Raw genomic sequence first — 12564 nt, forward strand, 5'->3', positions numbered from 1 at the left:
GGGACAGCGCGGGCCCGGGGCGGCGGGCGGGCGGCGGGGCCGAGGCCTGCGGGGCCCGCGTCGGTCGGATGGAGCGAGGGCGGGGAGCGGGGCCCGAGGCCGCCACGCTTGCGGCGGGAAGGCCGCGGGTCGCGGTGCCGCGATGCGCTGCGAGTCCGCGACGCGTCTCAGGGCCTTTTTCCGTCCGGTTAATGGCCTCATCTTTCATGTTTATTTTTCCYGTGTCTGCGCGGACACAGCTTTTAAATCTCCCACAGTGGTTAGGACTGGCACGTCGTTGTTGACTGACGGTACCCGAGGGTCCGTGCGAGCACGGCCAGAGSCGGTTGGCATCAGTGCTGGCGGCGGGTCCGGTGATGGTGTGCCGAGTGCTTGGGGCCGCAGGAATCGTGGCTGAAGCAGCAGCCACTGCTGTTTGTGCTCGTGGGAGCTTTTCAAAGCAGAGCGTTGACAGCAGACTGTCCCTTGGGCCTGTTCACGGCAGTACACCAGGGATGGGGTGGGACAGCCGTGGGGGSCSGGTGCTCCTGCCGAGTTCTGCACTSCTAGGAGSGMAGGAGCGTTTGTTGTGKCCGAAACTTGCTGAGAAAGGAAGCACGATTTGTTGCACGAGGACTTGCGCTGGGATCCTGTGTTCTGTGGCATCTGTGGAAAACAAAAAGGAAAGAGTTGGAAAGGGTAGAGGTTCTTTTTTTTTTATTAATACTTGTTGTTACATTTGATCACTTCTTGAGGTCTTTATATTTTTGTTCATTTTACTCCCTGATTGTGACCGCTCATATTGCTCGGCTCTCACCTCTTTACAAGCTGTTGTTTCCCTGTACTCAAGTTTTAACCACTTTTCTTTCTAGAGCTGTGTGAACACTTTCGTGACTTGTGTGTCCCCTATTACAACTAGAACGATGCACATGTTCCATAGTCTTTACCAAACCTGTAGAGTTGATGTGATTTCTTAGATTCCTGTTGACTCTTGGGTTATGTCTGTGTGCATGATGATTAATAAAACCCTGAACATGTAAGTCTGTGCAGCATGAGATGTTACTGTGAGTGTCCTGGTTTTTGCTCTGAAGCAGAGTAACTGTGTGTGTAATGATCCCAGTGCTTCTGTGGTTTCCATGATTCAAGGCTTTCAGCGGTCTGGAGTTTATAGCTGTGATTGCAGTAGGCCCTCCTCAGGTCTGGTTGGAATATGAACAGGAACATATTAAGTTGGTGTGACTGTTAAATGTAATGTACAGTGAGTTTAAAGCCCTGCTGTGGGTGGTTCTGCAGGACCAGATAAACCCTTTAGGGGAGTTGTCTTGTGCAGTACCAGATTTGTAGAAGCAGCAGCAGTAAGCACAGTTTGAATGGAAATATGAATGTTGTATGAACTTACTTACCTGTTTTTGTTGAACAGTGTTTGGTGCTGACATGAACTTAATGTGAAATGTGCTCTATGCTCTGAATTCAAGCACATTMTTTTCTTTCTGGTTCTTGCATGTTCTGTCACTTTTTTCCCCTGGAAAAAGCCCTCCTTTGTCTTGACCTGAACCATGTCATTTTTTAGTATCCATCTCTTCAAGCTGTTCTACCAACCCACTTACTTTCCTGAAGCTTATGTTTCTGTCTTGTTCCTTCCTTGTTTGTTGTGAGCCCTCTGAACTCACGACAGCCCAAAGTTATTGGCTGTCACTCTGACCACACGTGGATAAGCTGCCTGTGAAGCTGGTAGACTTTTATTCACAGAAAGCTCAAACTTGCTATGTTTGCAGGCTTCAAAAAGAAGTTTAGAGAAACTGTTCTTTTTGTACTTCTAGGTACTTTAGAAGCAGCCTGGAAGGCAGCTGCAGGAAAGTCCTACCAATTTCAGCGTTTAGGGAGAATGACAAGAGTTCAGCAAAGGAGAGGTGATAAWTTTTTCCTTGTGCTGAAAATCATCAGGACACTTCTGTCTGATGTGCAGTTCTGTGATCAGGCGCCTGCAGCTTCAAACTGCTGGCCTAAATGATCCATTTGATTATACAGCCTTGTTATATGTAGGTGATGTATGTAAAAATAGATTTTAATCTTTTTTTTTTTTTTTTTTTTGGGGATTTGTTTGTTTGGGTTTTTTTTGTTTTTTTTTTTGGGGTTTTTTTTTTTTTTTTGTTTGGTTTGGTTGTTTTGTTTTTAATATTAGTAGCAGTGGCACAGTAATTACAAAGGTATAATTTTCCTATATCCTACTGCTTCCATGGCCTCCATGTAGGAACACAGCAGCAAACCATGGTGTCTCATCAGGCCCTTAGAGATGGGTTTCCAGCTCGTTGTTTTGTCCTAGAGAACAAGTTGGATGCTGTCTTTTCTTCCTGCCATTCACTTGCCTTTCTGCCCATCATAGTGAAAGTACCCAAAAATGGATCAGTGTGATCCAAGGTTGGATCARTGTGTGGGGCAGCTGTTGTCAGAAGGTGTCTGGAATCTGCAGTTCTTACATCCACTTCTTTTCATCTCTTGCCCTCACCCTCAGAAAGGAGTCATTCCCACACAGCACAGTTCTTTGTCTCCAGATGTCTTTTGTGTCGGTGAAAAAATTGCCAAAGGCAATTTATGGACAATCTGACACRGTCTAGAAAAAGGAAGATAAATGATTTCCTTTTAAAAATATCTGKTTTTCATAAACCTGTTTATTTTAAGATACCATTGCAGAAGGTGAGATAGTCCAGGCTGCACAAAGTTGTCTGGCTGTCTCTTCCATGTGTAAGAACTTTGTGATGTTAACTGGCAGCGTTTTCAACCCAGGGGCAAGCAGCTGTGGAATCACAGAATCCCARAATGTTTGGGGTTGGAAGGGACCTTAGAGACCTTCTTGTTCCACCCCCTGCCATGGGCAGGGAGACCTTCCACTATCCCAAATTGCTSCAAGCCCYGTCCAAGTGTCCTGGCCTTAGACACTGCCAGGGATCCAGGGGCAGCCACAGATTCTCGGAGCAACCAGTGCCAGRGCCTCYCMACCCTCACAGCCAACCAYTCCTTTCCAATATCCAATCTATCCCTGCCYTCTGACARTGGGAAGCCATTCCCCCTTKTCCTGTCYCTCCAGGTGCACGTTCCAAGTCCCTCTCCAACACTTTAGGARCCCCTTTAGGCTCTGCAAGGGKCACTAAAGGTYTCCCCAGGGCCTTCTCCAGGTGAGCACCCCCAGCTCTCCCAGCCTGGCCCCAGAGCAGAGAGGCTCCAGCCCTTGGAGGATCTTTGTGGCCTCATCTGGACTCACTCCAACAGGTCCATGWCTTTCTTGTGCTGAGAAGGATATTGTGCTACTTGGAGGTGTTGATATGAAGCTCTGAGCATAGCCTGCTATCCTCTGTCTGGCTGTTAACCTGGGAAGATGGGGAGATCTGGATCTGGCTGCACATCTTCATGTCTCAGCTGCAGGTTTGTGATTGCCCTTGTTTCTACAGCTCAGGCAGAGAGGGGTTCCTCATCTCCCCCATGTGTTGGACCAGCAGAGGATGGTAATTCCTGCCAACCTGTATCTGATTTCTGACAGCATCCCAACAATGATTAATTTTGTTCTTGGAAATTGAGTGTAGTTCATCAGACTGGTGAAATAAGATAATTGCTCTGAAGAAYGCAGCTTATTTTTTGGCCTCAAATGCTTGTGTCTCTGAATGGCAAAATAARCAGTGTCAAAAACACCTTGTTAATGTTATTTTATGGACATGAATTAAAAAAGTAAGGGAGGCATTTAAAACTCTTCTAGACAAATCTGATTGCTAACAAACRTCCAAAACTGCTTTGCTGTAGTGTTAAAATTATGACAATTGAGATTTGTTAGACCAAAAATAAGCTCAAAACTAAGTTTATGCCCAGTGCTTATTAAACAACATTAAACAAAAAAGCYTAAAATATATTACACTGAAATCGGTGGTTTAGCATATAGAAATAAAGTTTGTAGAAATGCAGCAGCAGATTTTAATAATGGCCACTTCTGTGGTGTCAAGCTATTTTTACTGGCAAAAGTGTTGGACTCTTAGGTGCAGTCAAGCTGAGGAGAGCMAGGGTAGTGTCCTGGTTTCAGATTTGCAAAGGGGAAAAAAATCAAAGAGATGAGATCTGTTACCTCTGGAAAACCCAAAGGGCTGGCAAGCACAAAGGGTTTTTGCTTGGTTGCCAAATTTACAAAGGGAACTTACYCATCAGTATGGAGGGATCATATATGTACAGCATCTATGACAACACTYGGTTTCAGGGTAAAATAATCTTCCTGTCCAAAGACAAACTTTTTTTTTAGTGASTTTCAGTAGCATGTGTCAGCATCGAGTTACTTTCATTCTTGTGTGAAGACAGGGGAGAGTTAAAATGCCAGTCAAATCAAACTGAATATTGAATTTGAAGTTTTTCCTGTTTGCCGATTTAAAATACTGTGGCTGCATGGCAGAGGAAATCAGATGATCCAGAGAATACTGACCTGATTGATTGCTGTGGGACAGTAGAAGGAGAACTAGGGTAACTAGCTTGGGTGGAGGAATCTGTAACACTTTACTTTCTGCCTTTAAGTTTCCATGTGTATCCAAGCATCATGTTCACCRTTGAGGAAGATGGCTTTTCCAACAGAATTTAGGATTCTTATTCATGTAACACAGAGCTGCCACTCGGCCTGAGCAAGAAAATATGAGAMCAGGACTCTTGCATTGTGGTCACAGACTTGCTTTTTGGAAACAGCATCAGGCACCTCTCAAACATGGGCACTCTCCTTCCTACCTGAAAAACTTAAGCATTACCCTCTGTCCTCACAACTGTTCAGTAAAAAAATCTGTTGGAAGATTTAGACATGTTGCTTGGATCTGAGTTGAGGCTTTGAAGTGTGTGACCTGTACACACTGGGATGACCTTTTATTCTCAACTTCATGCTATTTCCCCTCATACACTGAATGTTGTTGTATGAACAACATGTATGAATGTTGTTCTTGAATTGAAGAGACAATCTGGATTTTGTGATTCTTCTCCATCCCCTAAAAAGCTTTTGATATTTGGTCATGATTTGATGGGATTTTGAAGGAATTTGAGGGAATAGTGCATGAATAGTGAGTCAAATAGCAGGGGGCCTGCATTGCACTCTGCTTGCCTTGTGGTCTGTCAGGGTATTCATAAAGAGGTCTGTGCTCGTGGGGTGCAATGTGCAGAGCTGTTGGGAACATGAAAAGAGTTTGTATAAGGAATAAAAGGGGTTTTCTTGGAGGTTATGGARAAAGGCCCTGTGATGTAGAAWGGTCTGGATTAAGTAATTGTTCTGRCTGTGGAGCACTAGGAAACTTTTTCTTGGGAGGCAGGTAGGCCTAGGGGAGGGTTTTCTGCTGGTATGGCTACTCAGGTGAAATCTCTTCTGTTCYTTACAGTAATTTTAGAGAAATAAGTATGTTGCTTTTCCCCCCACCCCAGTGTCTGTCCCTTCTTTATCCTGATTAAACTCTTACTTCTCAATCCTGACATGACAGCTGGCTGCAAAGCAAATTTTTGCATGACAGCACGGTGTTGCGTAGTTCTTGAAAATTGTTTTCCTGAAGCAGTTTAAATTCATGGAGGTTCTTCAGTCCCTTCTACATGTGTGGCATTGGTTTTGGCATGTGTTCCAGCCTGGACATCTCAGCACCTCTGCATCTGTCTTCTGGGTTGGTTTGACACTTGCCTGAATATAGTAGTGTCCTTTTTGTTCTGTTTCAGATGTGGTTTCCAATAAATGGCTCKGCAGCTTCAGGATTGAGAGCCAGAGCAGTGTAGTGTCTTAAAACAAAATTGTTGCCTCTTAGTCAGCCATGACTCTGGGGAGAAGGCATGTCAACAAATACCAGTGTGCTGGAGAAACAGGAGAAGGGCTCTAATAGCCCAGAGGTTCTACTTGAAGCTCCCCATTGAGATTCTTAAATACACAGGCAGAGCTCATGAATAAACCTGTGAGACTGAAGTGCAAGTTGATGAAGCAGCTCAGGGGCAGAACTCTGCAGCATCACTGGTTTCACRGTCCTTGTTCATTTACCACTGACAACATCAACAAGGAGATTTTGCCAGTTCAGGGACTCTCAGGCACTGTTCCCTGAAGCCCTTCCCTGTATAGCCCAACCTGGGTGATGCTGACTTGCACGTTATTGCAGAGAAAGATGGAGGTGATGGTGGGTAGCTGGGTCAGCAACCTCAGGTCTGCTGTGGTTGAAGGACCTGCTGTGCTCACTGTGGCCCATTCCAGTGCTCCAATGAAGGTGYCACAAGCTCTGTGCCACAGAGCTCATTGATCCAGGAAGAATTTCCCATCTTAAATTCTGCCCTAGCTGATCCATCATCCATTCCACCTGCAGAGCTGCCTCCATCTCTAGGGACCCCAACACGAGAAAGACGTGGACCTATTGGAGTGAATCCAGATAAGGCCACAGAGATGCTTGGGGGGCTGGGGTTCCTCTGTTCTGGGGCCAGGTTGGGAGTGTTCACCTGGAGAAGAGAAGCTGCTGGAGAGACCTCAGAGCCCCTTGCAGGGCCTAAAGAGGCTCCAGGAGAGCTGGAGAGGGACTGGGGACAAGGGATGGAGGGACAGGACACATGGAATGGCTTCCCAGTGCCAGAGGGCAGGGATGAATGAGATATTGGAAAGGAATTGTTCCCTGGGAGGGTGGGCAGGCCCTGGCACAGGGTGCCCAGAGCAGCTGTGGCTGCCCCTGGATCCCTGACAGTGTCCAAGGCCAGGACACTTGGACAGAGCTTGGAGCATCCTGGTGTCATGCAAGGTGTCCCTGTCTGCAGCAGGGAGTGGAGTGAAATGGTCTCTAAGGTCCCTTCCAACCCAACCATTTTGGGATTCTGTGAGCGTCTGTTTAGGTGTCTGCATTCAAGTTTGTGACCCCAATAGTAGTYTGGGACTGTGCTATGGGAAACCTGAGGCTGAGCCAGTGGAACGAACTGGTCTGGCTGTGGGAGTGTGGGGTGTGTAGAGAGTCAYGTGGAGCCCCAGGGGTCACTGGGGCTTTTGATCCCAGAAGTCTGGGGCAGTGCCAGTAGGACCCCCAGAGTGGCATCAGACCAATGGGGTGGAGGAGTTTCCCTACGCTCCMCCAGCAGAGGAAGTGGTTTCCTACTAACTTCCAGGCTGTCTAGACAATATTAGCCCTGCAGCAGATTGTGTAAGTGCTCAGTGAGAGATTAGGAAGAAAGAAGTATCTCTAACAGCTCTCTGCTCCTTTAGCTCTTCACTGTGCCTCTGTTACTCCTGCRTGCTTCGTTCTTGGTATCCCATGGAAATTTTTGCCAGGCCTGTATGCAAGGGCTTCCTATGGTTATTTTCTGAAAGKGAAGAAAAGCAGGTAGAAGCTTCCATCCCACTTTGTAATGGCTCTGAATCAGCACTGTCCCAGGCCCTCCTTGAGTATCCTGGGAGGTGCAGAAGGTGCATATTGCAGACAGTAAGGTTAGATGATGTGGGACAATGATGGAAAAACAATGGCCGCTTGCCAAACTCCTGTCAATTCTGCTTTAAGCCAAATAGAAGTGTGGTAACTTCTCATCATGGTGTACTGGGAAGGTTTCTGTGGTTGGTATCTGACTGTGGTGCCTCCTTTTTAGGCAGCAGAGACACTTGGAGCATTAAAATAATCCCAAAACCCTAATCTCTTAAATCTGTTCTTGAAATCATTACAGTATATAGTAAATTTTTAATCTTGGCAGCAGGAAGGRCTTTAATAATAAATAAATGGCAATATAGGGCAAATTTGGTTTAAGTGAAGGAAATGTGAGCTTTTGCCTCCTAAAGTGGAAAAATCTCAATGTTTCTTCCTTGGCTTACTAAATATTCTAGCCGTACTATACAAATTGCAGACTCATCAACATATTGGTGTGTTCTGCTTGTAGGGCTTGATTATAAAGGGCAAAGGCAAGCAAAGTTGCCTTYTGTTCAAATAATTTTGAAAATGTATGCTATGTAGTTTTATAATTTAGATACGGTGACCAGAATCAGTTCAACTGTTTTGAGTGTGGTTCTCTGTGGTTGTGCTCAGTCTGTTCTGAAAGAGCTAGGAGGGAACGTGTATATAATGACAGAATTTACAGTACAACTGAGATGACCTGGCAGCTTAAAARTTGTCTGCTAAGGGGAGTCTCTTCMCCCGATTCCAGCTTTGCAGTGCCTCCCCCTGCTCTCCTATCCTGTGGCATTAACTGGTGCTTATCTTGTTGCAAGGAAAGCAGTTTAAAACTGCTGACACAACAGAAAGGGCTTCCCTCCTGTGTAGTTTTCCATTGCTTTCACAGTACAGGTGGTTGTCCCACAGGCAGAGGGTGCTGGGACAGCCTTGTGTTGACACTTGAAACACAGAAATGGGGGTAGAAACTGATCTGTGGGCGAAGGGAGCAAGAGCTGCCAGTTCTTAATGCTTCAGCACATAATGGAAAGATATAGGCTCAGTTCAAATCCATAGTATGTTAAATCTCAAATTAGCATAAGTGGCTATAATGATGGCTATTCTATATTCTCATGCCTTATTCTACAAAAATGTGCTCAGGTACTGTTGGTTTGAAAATCTGACCTTCACTGGCAGACTTGAATTAACAGCAGCTGCTGGTGAAGGGCCTGGAAGGCCTTTCATACAGTGAGTGTTCCTTTTCTAGATTGAGGATTTCTGGTTGCTGTTTCTGACTTCTTCCATTATTCAGCTTCTGGCTGTCAGTAGTGGTGCAGTCCCTGGAAGGGCTCATCTTTTAACAGATCCAGTTCTCTGTTGCAGGAACAGGATTTAGATACCCTGATTTTGACTGTTTTGAAGTAGATGAAGTGCTTTAAAAACTTTGATTTTAAYAAGCCATGAACAGCTTGAGTCTGGTGTGAGTTTTAATTGTAGGTCAACTAAAACATGAGGATTCGGTCCCTGATGGTAGACTTAAGCAGAGAGTATCTTCCTGTKATGGGAATTCTGGATGTTTTCTCAAGGCTTTCTTTAAAAAGGTGCAAAAATAGAAACTCTGTCAAATACTCAATATGCCCCCAAGTCAGTGTGCAGCACAGATTCACCATTTCATACACACAGCGCCAAAGGCAGCATTGAACAGTAGCAGGCCATGAGGTACAGGATGGGTGACATTTACAGGGGAAGACATTTAGAAAATAAATAGGCCCCAGCTGAAACACTGAACTGGGTCATATCTGTCTGCTTCCCCTCTCTGTGTCTAAAAGAGTTCTGGGCATAAGGTTGGAATTCGGGTTGAAGTGGCAGTTTGGTTCTGGCTGATCAAGTGCTGGACGTGGGGAACCTGATTTTTGTCTTGGCTGTTGGGAATACTTCTGTGTAATATCTTCAAAATCTGCTGTGGTGCTTTTTATTAATGCAAAAAAAATGGAAATCCTGAGGAGCTCTTTAATGGCACATAGTTCTGTAAAATGTTGTGTTTGTGCTTTTGAAAGACTGAATTGTTCTGGAATTTTCAACAAATAATGTTTTGTTTTGKGAGCTGAAAAAATGTGTTACTGAAGCATTGGCTTGTTCTCAGTTTTTTAAAATAAACATTCACATTTATTTCAGGTGGAGGAAGTTTGGTTTATGGAAATGTGRATGTCTGAAACTCACTGAAGATTTTTTTCTCTTTGCAGATTAATTATAAAATGTCTAATGGTTATGAAGATCACATGGCTGAAGATTGCAGGGACGATATTGGTAGGACAAATTTAATTGTGAACTACCTCCCTCAGAACATGACGCAGGATGAGTTACGGAGTCTGTTCAGCAGCATCGGCGAAGTRGAATCTGCAAAACTTATTCGGGACAAAGTTGCAGGTATGATGTAGTATTTCAGAAAGTGTCACCTTGTGCTAGACTGCTCAAGCAGTCAAATACTTGATTGAATGCAACTTAATGTAGAAATATTAAATATTTTTGTGTGTGTGCAATCAAACTATTGACAAGTTTGCTTGGTTCTCCAGTAATGCCAGGAYTGGGTATTGGAAAGATGGAATGCTCAAGGTTAAGTTAGTGACTGTTGTGTGTATGGCTGAGAATTTCAAGAAATACCAGTCCCAAATTTGAACATCAATAGACTGATCTAAAACTGCTTTGGGTTTAGTCCCCAGCTGATTTATTCTCTCTACAGTCTTGAGTGTTTTTGACTCTGCCAGAGCCCTGATATACAAATAAAGCTCTTGTTCTGATTTTGATCAGTAAAGTAAAGGTGTGCCGAGGTTCTGAAGTGGCTRTAAGTCTTATCAGTGTTGCAGAATTTAACTGTAAGTTTGTTAAATAGGATTGGTAGTAGTAGCTTTAAAATATGAGAGGAATGAATTGTTCTGATTTGTGAAACTTAAATGTTTCCTTGAAGCAAGACAAATGCTGACAGAGCAACTGCTTCTATGAGCCATATCTGTTTAGTTGCAGGAGTTTTTAGCTGCACACTGAAGAGGTTTTRATCCTTGCACTGTTAAAATAATTAATTTAAAAGTTTTGGTTATTCTTGTTCAGAATTTGCAGAATCTTGGATTTAGTGAAAGTGCTTGGTTGTTTCTGGAGGGGAAAAARAGTTCATGTGCTGTTAACTAGCTGTGCACTGGTGTTTGTTCCCAGGCTGCAGCTCAGTGCTTGTGGAATTCTCTGCTGCACATGCTCGGTGTTGTATTTCAGAATCCAGCAATACTGATTGTTATCTAATCCGTAACGGAACGGGCCTGAGACTGCTCCCCAGTCTGTAAAAGCTGCATGGGAGCTGATGGAATGCATGAGAGCTCTTTCTGCGTCATCTTTAATGCTTTATTTGCTTGCGAATACCCATGAGAATTGAATAATTTAAAGCTTCAGAATTTCCCTTCTGAGTAGCCTCTCTGATTTCCATRTCTCTGGCTTTCCTCTTATTCTTACAGATGAAGTTTCATATGATGTTTGCCTGTCTAAATCTGTACTTAAGGGATGTATATAAAGGATATTCAGTCATGATAAAATAGTTACCTAAATACCGACTTCTTTCAGTGTTTTGGTTAGTGAGTGTTCAGCCCAGATATTGTCATATGCTTTGAGGCACTTAGATGTTGAGGCTTACTCTGAAAGCTGGTTTTGCAAGGAATAAGACCCCATGCTTAATGATAGCTAGTCATAGCTGACCCACACCTTGGACTGTGAAATAAGCACAGAATCACCTGTATGGGAGGGMGGGATCTTTTCAGTGGGAAGCAAGAGATTCATGAGTGCCTGAAGTTGAGTACTTCACGCTATTTCCTGTAGCATCAAACGCTGTGGTAAAGTCTGGTTAACTTTAACTTGGAACTTGACAGTGCTGGGTAGTGTAAAGTCCAGAACATACACTTGTATGCTCATGGTTSTTCTTAACCTCAAGAATCAAATAAAATTGTTGCTAGTGTTGCAGAGAGTCCTTGAGTGCCTGTCTGGCTTYTCTCTAACTTGGTTGCATGTGCTGGATTCTGTGCAGCTGCTGTGGTCAGGCCATTGAATTTTGTTGCTACCTAATTTTTCATTTGCTTGCAGCACTATTAGGAGCAGTTGCCAATCATCTCCATGCTCACTGATAGTTCTGGAATATCAGTGCCAAAGAATTGGCTCCTTCTAAGCATTTTTTCTTCTTCTTGCTTTTGTTTCTGCCACTTCATGTTCACATTATATGTGTCTATTCTCAAACTCTATTAAACAGATGGATGTGAGGCAGTCCCTGAACAGAACAGTCATGTGGCAGAGTTCTGCTTTTCTTGTGCCTCTACTTGCATTTCTCTGACCCCATGGCAGAGAGCAGGAAACTGGAGCTGCAGAAAAACCTGTTCAGCTCCCTGACCCTGTTTTCTGGTCAGATAAGTCATAATATTGGCATGTGAGATATAGCGGGTTGAGTAGCCTAGGCAGGAGGGAAGGAACTTTTGCTTTTGTTGGAATTAGACTTTTTGGATCAGTTTGGTTCTTTTCAATGAAGCCATAACTTTTGGTGCCCCCATGAAGTTCTAATAATCAGCATATTTTGTCTTTGAAATTCCCTTTAATGTTAGTATTAGCAGAGTTAAAATCAATGTTTAGTTGATAATGCTTGCTTTGTGTAAAACATTGACTGATATGTACATTTCTTCTCAATTTATTGTCTGTTAATGAAACAGAAGAAAAAATACTTCTGCCTGGCATGCAGCTTTTCATAACTTATTGAACTGGCATAAGCTGTCTGGGGACTGATTACTGGGATTCAAGAATTGATTTGAAAGCCAAGGTTTGGATTTCTTAGAGCAAAGTATTTCATTATGATCATTACATATGTTGTTTGGTTTTGCTTCAAATGCAGCATAGTATTGAACAATCTGTTCCATGTGTTAGATTGTGGTTATAAAATGTAGAGAAACTCTCTGAAGCCCCCAGACTGCTCAACCTTTATTTTGCTATTGAGGAGCATTACAGGAAGGTGAAGGTAGCAGCAAACCACAGTGTCAGTTCCCATTACTTACCAGGAGCTTTTGGCTTTGTGTGCACCTGGGTTATAGCTATTGGTTGAGGTGTGTCTGTTTTGTTGTTAGAGATGTGACTACTTCTTTTTATCTTTTCTTTTTTTTCTTCTTTTTTTTGGTATATTTATTTTTGGGGATTTTTTTTG

General features: G+C 43.6%; 1 protein-coding gene across 1 annotated transcript in view; it reads left to right on the plus strand.

The window, feature by feature from the left end:
* The first annotated feature begins 9552 nt into the window (after window positions 1–9552).
* The window catches only part of ELAVL1 (ELAV like RNA binding protein 1), a 30241-nt gene continuing 27229 nt past the window's right edge, over window positions 9553–12564 (plus strand). The window contains exon 1 of the mRNA XM_057376918.1: window positions 9553–9773. Within this exon, the coding sequence (XP_057232901.1) occupies window positions 9602–9773 (172 nt within the window). The 5' untranslated portion in view covers window positions 9553–9601. The remainder of the gene's footprint in view (window positions 9774–12564) is intronic.

This window comes from Malurus melanocephalus, unplaced genomic scaffold (genome assembly GCF_030028575.1).
Source record: "Malurus melanocephalus ecotype Western Australia unplaced genomic scaffold, MMel_1.1 scaffold_293, whole genome shotgun sequence".
NCBI classification, from domain to species: domain Eukaryota; kingdom Metazoa; phylum Chordata; class Aves; order Passeriformes; family Maluridae; genus Malurus; species Malurus melanocephalus.